Source organism: Cyprinodon variegatus, unplaced genomic scaffold (genome assembly GCF_000732505.1).
Source record: "Cyprinodon variegatus isolate N-32 unplaced genomic scaffold, C_variegatus-1.0 Scaffold69, whole genome shotgun sequence".
NCBI classification, from domain to species: Eukaryota; Metazoa; Chordata; class Actinopteri; order Cyprinodontiformes; family Cyprinodontidae; genus Cyprinodon; species Cyprinodon variegatus.
In genome coordinates, this window is record NW_015150522.1 from 1,677,192 (window position 1) to 1,685,920 (window position 8,729).

General features: G+C 37.0%; 2 protein-coding genes across 3 annotated transcripts in view; one reads left to right on the forward strand and one right to left on the reverse strand.

Annotated features, from left to right (window-relative positions):
• hmox2 (heme oxygenase 2) overlaps positions 1-3,522 on the forward strand; it is a 13,475-nt gene extending 9,953 nt beyond the window's left edge. The window contains exons 5-6 of the mRNA XM_015372194.1: positions 2,193-2,316; positions 2,400-3,522. Coding sequence (XP_015227680.1) covers positions 2,193-2,316; positions 2,400-2,527 — 252 coding nt within the window. The 3' untranslated portion in view covers positions 2,528-3,522. The remainder of the gene's footprint in view (positions 1-2,192; positions 2,317-2,399) is intronic.
• A 2,941-nt stretch (positions 3,523-6,463) lies between these two features.
• The window catches only part of dnaja3 (DnaJ heat shock protein family (Hsp40) member A3), a 5,636-nt gene continuing 3,370 nt past the window's right edge, over positions 6,464-8,729 (reverse strand). The window contains exons 7-12 of one of the 2 annotated variants that reach the window (XM_015372192.1): positions 8,203-8,267; positions 7,959-8,087; positions 7,736-7,851; positions 7,532-7,629; positions 7,273-7,378; positions 6,464-7,079 (exon numbers count right to left, since the gene is read on the reverse strand). In XM_015372192.1, the coding sequence (XP_015227678.1) occupies positions 7,287-7,378; positions 7,532-7,629; positions 7,736-7,851; positions 7,959-8,087; positions 8,203-8,267 (500 nt within the window). In that variant the 3' untranslated portion in view covers positions 6,464-7,079; positions 7,273-7,286. The remainder of the gene's footprint in view (positions 7,080-7,272; positions 7,379-7,531; positions 7,630-7,735; positions 7,852-7,958; positions 8,088-8,202; positions 8,268-8,729) is intronic. The other variant, XM_015372193.1, reaches the window with a different exon arrangement.

Here is an 8,729-nt window from a genome sequence, read left to right on the forward strand (position 1 = left end):
GTGCATCTTTGTATTCAGTTCTCTTTATTCTTCTCCTAAAGCTCTTTTTAGAGGACATAAGGTTACAGTATTAGAGAAGTGAAAACCTGTGCTGTCCTTAACACACTATTACCCAAAGTGAAACACAGTAAAGGCACCATTATGCTGTGTGGATGCTTTTTTTTTAAGTTAATAAAATAAAGAGAATTGATACAACTTAATACAGGTTAACCTTTAAAAAACAAACCTTAGAGAGTATAAAAGACTTGAAAATGGGACCGAGGTTCACCTTGTAGGAAGAAAGCATCCTTAAACATGCATTTAGATGGTTCTAATAAAAAATGTAGAACAAGACTTGAATACTGATGTTAACAAACACTCCCTATAAAATGACAATTTATATTTAATAGAGAGGAAAAATATGATAAATATGAAGGATGTGGAGAAAAAGAGAATTTAGAACATCTACTGATGAACTGTAAAACTTAGGAACATGAAAGAGAGAAATTGAGAAGAATGGTTGGAAGGACAGGCTAAGAATGGAGTCTTAAAGGAATATTGGAAAATAAAGGAAATATAAAGGATATTTACAGATTGAAGAAATCATTATTTATCTCCAGAATACAGAATTAAAAAAATAGAATTTGATAGATGTAAAACAATGTTGCTACAGACATGTACAGTAGGTGGCGGCATGCACCTTAAAGTTGCCTGCGATCCGACATATTAGAAAAGAAGAAGAACACTCCCTATCCAATCAGAATGAGCCTGAGTTATTTTGCAAAGAGAGATGGGCAACATGATCTACAGCAAAATAGACCTACAGCTGTAATTTCAGCCAAAGGTGGTTCTGCATAGAAGCGTGCAGAAGTGGAAAGAATGCATCATTACCCTTTGCATCACCATGGTTCTCCAACTCTAGCACAGATGCTGCTGATGATACTTGGATTACAATCAGTCTGTCTCAAAATAAGAGTTGGTATCAACAATTTATAAAGTAAGCTGATGTAGAGCTTGCAGGTGGAGCAGTGGTTAGCTTGCACGACCCATGCACGGATGCCTTAAGGGCAGATTATACTCTGCCCTTAAGGCAGATTAAGGGCAGATTATACTTTTGCATCCGCACACATCAAATGTCGCTTTCGTCTGGTTGCGAACCAGATTTGCTGGTATGCTTCTGCACTGTCGGTCTGGAATTTCTAGGGACGCACACCACTTCCCGCCAAAACGCAAGGGGAAGCCTATTTGAGAACTAGCGAGAACTTCGGCGGCGCCGGTGGCAGTGTCTTCCAAAACAACAATGGCACGTCTGCAAGATTTCCCAGTCACGGAGATGGATCTAAAGTTTCTAGACATCGAAGAGGAACAGGTTCTGTTAATGGAGTTGGCAAAAAGACCAATTAACCTTTCGTCGTAGTTGTCTATTGTAGTTGTTCCTCGGTTTTTAAAAATGGCGCACCCTGGAAACGAATCGAAAAGGACGACCACACAGGCAGCCGGAAAGGAATACCAAGGACCAATCACAGCTGCTTTTTGTCTGCGCACTTCCGCTTGAGGTCTGCGCAGGTTTACGAGCTCTGCGCGGGGGGCGTGGTCACGCACAGAGACATATTTGACGGTTGCAGAGGCTACGTGTCAGAAGCATAAATTGGCCTTTAGTTATCAACGTGGCCGACCTGGATTCGAATCCGACCTGCGGTCCTTTGCTGCATGTCTCTCACCCTCTCTCATACCCCCTTTCCTGTAAGAATACTGTCGAAAAAACGAACCACTAGTGCCGCTAAAAAAAAAAAAAAAAAAGATGACATTTTAGAGCACAAAGATGACACAGAAACTGAAGTGTATAAAATAACAGTGAACTAAGTTAGTCAATATGGAAACAAAATCCACTGCTATTAAAATTCACATCCTTTTGTTTTTTTTAAAGCACAGAAACTTTACCAAAGGGCTATACGTTCTGAAAATACAAAATAAAACAGACATTAAATATGATCAAACCCATTAACTCACTGGAAACAACAAACTACCTATTGCTGTTAAATGCCAAAGAAAAAACGATTTGTCGTCAAAATGTGTGACATGCAGAAATATTAACAGAAAAGGTGACAAACCTGATAATAAATACTAGTACTTGACGACCATACATTTTTCTTCCTCTTAAAAAAAAAAGGTGCAAAGGTTTGCATGAAGTAACTTAACGTTTCTTCTGTCAGGTCTTCGAGGAGTTGGAAGAAATCGGCAAAACAATTCAAGAGGATGTTTTAGATGCCGGCATGTCTGTTCATGGAGAAACTGGTGGAGACATTAGCAAATGTCCCTACTATGCTGCCAAAATGGGTAAGTAAGAAACATGTTTTAAAACCTAAATGCGTGAGGATTGTTCGCTTCCTAAACTCTGTTATCTGTGTTTCACATCAAAGCGGCATCGGGGGGAACGGCGTACTTCGGTCAGCTGTTCATGGCTGCTCTAAGGCACCCGACAGGACAGGTCCTGTTTGCCACATGGTTCGCCGCCTTGGCTGGACTGGCTGCATGGTATCTGATGTGATCCAGCTGTTACAGCTGCTGTTAGAACTGAGGGGTGTTGAAAGGAAAGAGAGTCAGAAGACTGGAAAACCTCCACTAACCGATCAATATACAAACATTCAATCAGGTCTGTGCAGCTTTATGTTTTAAGCTTCAGCTTTTAGTTGCAGAACTTCAGCAGTCTAGTCTATAGAAACATTATATGGACTCCCTCCACAATGCACACATTTTTCCTTTTTAAATCTAAATACTGTTTGTTTTTTATTATTTCTCTACCTCCAACAGGCTATCCTTCCATTTGGTGCTGAAGTTCAAGTTATGTTAAAGCTTTTCTTACACAGAAACAGACCTTCTGTTATAACGTATACCTTAAAGTATGATAGCAAAATGCAATATTGTAACAAGAAAACGGTTAATCCTTCCAGTTGACAGTAAAAAGCTCGCTATAGGATGTGAGCTTTAAATCCATCAGAACAATGTGAAACATTGAAATACGCAAAAGTATTTATACACTTGGAACTTTGTCCCATATTGTCTCCAAAAATAGAATTCATGTTTTGATTTTTTTGGTGATAAACCAACACAAAACTTCTTTTTACTTCATGTGAAAATTTTTAAAACGTGTTGTGAATTTATCCAGCCCCTCAATACTCTGCCGAACTAATTCTTGTTGTAGTTTTACTGACAAGTTTTTTTTCTTCTAATTTTCATATTCTGTTTCAATGAGGTCTAACTTTTATTCTGCTTCAAAATTATGAGCTGAATTGTGTTGCTTTATCTCCAAAAATACCTAAAAGATGTATTATTGCCTTTTGAAGCCACATTATATATTGTACCTTATGCAGAAATTGCACTTAATATCTGGACATTTAGTGTTCAGGATTTATTTTGGTAACGTAAAACTATTCCATATTTTTACACGGCAAAAAACTGAAATCTAAGGTGGCCATTTTTCTTATAATAAATATTTGTTTTTTTAAATTAAGCAGGTAAGTGAGACAATTTCAATTTACAATAGAAAAAAACTAGTCTCTTTATTCAAGTGCATAATATCTAATTATCTTATTGTAAGGTTACGAATTCTTGTTCCATTGAAAGATCATTTAATTTACCTGCTCAAATTAAGGGTAAATAGACTTATTTTTAGGCATTTTCACTAATTTTTAAATCGTCTTTGCAGTATAACTACCGGTAATCATCAAGTCAAGATCATTTTGCAGTTTTTTTTTTTTTTTTGGTCCACTGGACTTTTCTTCCAATTCCAGATAAGAAAGCAAACCCTTACACCCTCCAATAACATTGTTAATTTTTTCAGCTAATATACTCGATGTATGTATTTATGCGAGTGGTGTGGGTGAGCAGAAACCGAGGTCTTGTGTGTTTGACGTTGCATTAGTTCATAAGATAATTACTTAGACAGCCCCTCCCTCCTCTAAAAATATTTGATAAAGCTGTAAATGACAGCATGATGGTCCATTAGCTAATGAGTCCAGGGTGATCAGGGATGAACTGGTGAAGCAAACATAATGTATACAGCAGGTGAAGCCCTAATGAGGCATGGTTTAAGTTGATACGCATCCTAATACTGTTTTTTTTATTTTTATTTTTTTTTATTTCCCTGAATAAAATCTGAAAATAGTCACATTTCATTTTATTCTGTATTGCACTTAAATGTTTCCGAGAAAGTTGCATGTTTGGACTCTGGTACAGTTCAACCAAAAACAGTAGATAATTGACATTTCCATCCCCTCAGTGGTAAAATACAAACCAATACGCTCTATTGTAGTGCATGACCGACTAAAAATACTGTTTTTAGCTAATTGCATGATTTGATTGCCTAAAGTAAATGTGTCATTGCTTACCGGCAATAGGAGCTCTCATTTGGATAAACATGAGTGTTTTGTTTAATGAGCTGCTAATGTAATAATTCTCTACCAGCCCAGCTCATCTCTTTATCCATTTCTGTGGATATGCTTTTAAAATTATTTCCACAATTTTCTGTGAGAAGCTTTCCATTACGTGTCACCTAAACTTTGTTCATTGTTGAGTAGAACCTTTTGAAGGAGTTATGTTATTGATTACCCAAAGACTTGTACTGTTAGTGAAATGTTTGCCTGGTGCATTTGCACGATGCGTTTACTGACACGCAGAAGGATGTGTGGCGTTTCTAGGCTGAAGCAGCTGCCTGGTTAGAAACATGACAACGGGAAATGATGGTGGAACGTCTCAGGTTTAGCACAATGAATTGCATCTGGTGAGGAAAAACACAGGAACTGCTTGAAATGCTGTTTTAAGTCCATGTTTTATTGCTTTCATATGGTTTAAGTATGCATCAGTATGTTAGGACCTACTGAAGGGACACTATCTGCAGCCATATGTGAAAATGTCTGACCAGTGCGTGCTAATTTGTAATTCCTTTAGCTTTATTTACTCTGATCCTAATTCCTTTGTATCCAATTAGAGCTTTGTGACTAGCTAGAGCACTTTCATTGTATGAGTGAATACAAAGAGTTTTATTGTGTTGTCATTAACAAAATAAAAACTGATTTCCTCTTACTTGTCATTTCTTTTTTAGTTGTTTCTTAAAGCAGGCATTCCCAAATATTTCAGTCTCTGAAAATAAAATGTAACATTCTGTTGAACCCCTAGAAATAGATATTTATTCTTCATGCTATATTTATTTATTCAGATAAATTGTGTAATAAAAAAAATGAAATTTATCATTGTTTAATGGGAGATTTCATTATTGTCCATTTTATAACTCAATGGTGTATATTTAAAGTTGGAATCACATATTGCATAAATAAATGTTAAATCATGGGACACAGATCGCATCTCGTAAAAATAAAAAAATAAAATCCCCTGACTCCCGTTTTGGGAACCCCCGTCTAGTTTTCTCATACATGAAGCTGTAGGAAACATTTTCCTTCAGGAATGATTTCCAGAGCTGGATTTTTGTTTTTGGGATCCATCTTCTAAATGCTCGTTGCATCCTCTACAGCAGTTTGTCGCATACTTTGAACAAAACTTGCCACCATTTTTCAGAGGCTAGATATTAAAATCTGAATTTATTCCAATGTACAGATTTGGATCTCCAAAGATCCTGCAGGAGGAAAGGGCCTCTCGGCTGCTGCTGACTGATACTCCTTAAACAGCCTTGTCTATGCAGTGTTTTTTAGTTGCAATCTCTATTTTTTTAGATTGTTTGAAGCTTAAAACTTTAATTAGGTGGTCCAACCTAACCGCCATTTGGGGCCTAAGTTGAAAACAGTTTTTCTAGTTTTAAATATTTTTGAAATCCATGTATCATTTTCCTTCCACTTTATTTTATCATATAACTCATTAACGTGTTAGTGATTGGTTGCAGTGCCCAAAGCATAACTAGTTTAAAAAGGATGATTATATCATTAAGCCCTTGATTTTCATTCTATCCTGAAATAATGTATTTAAATTAATTGTTTAAATGGTTCTAGGATGATTGCAATTAGTACATTATTGAAATAATCAACTGTGAATTGTAAAGTGCATCGAGATGACATGTTGTTTATGGCGCTATATAAATAAACTGAATTGAATTAAACTAATTTAATAATCGATTAATCGTTAACTGGACTGTAAAGCATGCTCACAGAGAGCCCCACTTTGAGCAGCAATTATACCAAATTGTAAAAAAAATAATTTTTTTTACTATTTTGCATTTGAGCTAGAAATCATTTTCGTCTGTCAATATGCTTTAACCAGAACTCCTCAAGTGGAAAAGTTTTAGTTTCATCTGGTTTAATTTCATAAAAAGCCTTCTTGCTATCTGATTAATCAAAAAAAAATAAACAGATTTATCGATTTGCCAAATAAACATTAGTTGCAGCGCTAACTCCTTTTGCATAAAAACATCTAAAATCTCACGGCTTTAGGTAAAATCTATTTTTTAAACCGGTCCAAATGTTGATTAAACTTGTACAGAATATACTATCCATACGATACCTGGTGGGATACTTGGTTTACTATTTTTACATAAACTTTATTACAGTTGAAACAAAAGTATTCAATTGACAATTAGAGTTCAGGAAAGCTACAGTGTTTAAGTAGATGAATGTCAAATCCCCCATTGTCAGACTAACAATAAACCTCATGAAAAGATGTAATGTGACTTTCTCATTTTAAGACTGAGAGCTGACAGATGAAATGTAAAATAAAAAAAGGCCCACTCACTGTAGTGAATTAGCTGGATTTAATCCTAAATAGACTCTTTTCACTACAGTAATTTATTATCTGCTTATAGATTTATAGTAACACACAGATGACCAGCATGCACTGAGTGCTACAACAAGTCTCTGCAGCCGCCTGTGGTGATCGGCAGACCGGCACATCCTCCAATCCAGGGATCCACTTTAACAGGGAAACATAGGAGGCGATCTTTTGGATTTTTCAGTGCAGGGTAGGGTAGAGTGCTTCGGTCTGAAAATAAACCCAACGTTCCAAGTCTCTCAGTCTTTAACCACTGCTTCTTATGATCCGGTCCTTGTTTTGCACGCTATCTTTTCTTATTTGGACTTAATTCCAGGAGGATCTTTTACCTTGGGGGGAAGAAAAAAAGAAGATAATTTCTGCTTTATAAATAGGACAAAATGAAGCTTTTATTAAGCTGGAAGAATTATTTAATCTAAAAACACACAGGTGTCTATGACAGCCACAAACCAGATGACTAAAGAGTGCAGAGTTTTTCTACTACAGCACACACAGACTGATCTGGAGCACAAAAAGCCATACCTGGTTTGTGGCTGTCAGGAAGAGCTAAACAATTTCTTTAACTTTGAGAGGAAGCCCTCCTGTGTGCTTTCCCCTGCCTTAGACTGCTCACCACTGCTGCCCCCACCTGGACAGATATTAACACTGCAGCTATTAACACTGCGGTTAAGAAATTCCCATTTTTAACAAATCTGGGAGGTCTATGATGCAAAGAAACAGGAGTTTTGGTAATTAATGGAGGAAAGAAAAGAAGCATGTTAGAGTGAGCAGATTCTCATACCTGTGCTGGTGTTTGTGACTCCATTCACCGTTCCTTCTACATCCGTCTCATCCTCAGCGTAGCTCATTAAAAGAGATTTCTGTCTATCTGTCAAAGTCCTACAATAGAAAACATTTTATAGGAATTTAAATATTAGAAATTATTATCTTGTCATTGTTCGTGAGCTTTGTAGAGAGAGAAAGATATCCGTGGCTAGGTTCTTACTTTGGTATTTTTACTTTGACATGGACATAATGGTCTCCAAAGCCATACCCGCTGACGCGAGCAATACCTTTTCCTGACAGACGGATCCTATGGTCAGTCTGGACCCCTGCAGGAATCTAGGGAGAAGAAAAAAAAAAAATATATATATATATATATTTGTTTTTACTATCTTAAAGAGACTGAATTCTTCTTATTTACTCAGATTAAGTCTCTCTATACTTACAGACAAATTGAGTGTTTCATAAAGTCCTTGCGTTCTGGCTGTTCCTCCTAAAATAGCTTGTGCAACAGAGACATGCAGATCTGAATGGATGTCTGCACCTTCCCTCCTAAAGACTGGACTCTTTTGGACCTAGACAAAATAAATATGTATTATATCAAAGAGTCAAAATGTCATGATGCAAAACACTTTATACTGTTAGTTGATGAAAAAATCTCAAGCTTTAAGTTCTGCAGCAAATACCAACCCGAAATGTGATGAAGATTTCCTTCTTTCCAACTGGCATCCTGACCGTCTGACCATCCTCCACTCCTGATATTCAACAAAATACAAACTAGTGCTTAGTTTGGATTCAAAAAGGTAATCAATATGAGTCTTGAATGTAGAAATTTAAAAATCTTAAAATTAACTGGTTCCTTCACCCAGTTAGAGGCCTTCCAACAGTATTTGTGCCATACTTTATGTGACAGACTGACAAAATAGTGCATGGCTGGATTGGCATTTGCTATGTGTGCATGATTGACACATTGAGATGGTAGCTGCCCACTGGTTCCCCGTCTTAACTTCCATAGATAGGGAACCTGCTTAGCATTGATAATGCTACGTTCAGACCGGACGCTGCAAAAGCAGCAAAATCGCGTCTGCTGCTTCATTTTTGCTGCTTGTACCAGTTAGTTCTGACGCGTGGCTGAAGCAGCTTTGCTGCTCTGGCTGTGCGGTCCAAAAGTGTGTCTCACGCGCGTTGGGCAGAGCTTCACTATCCTTTCTCTGCCT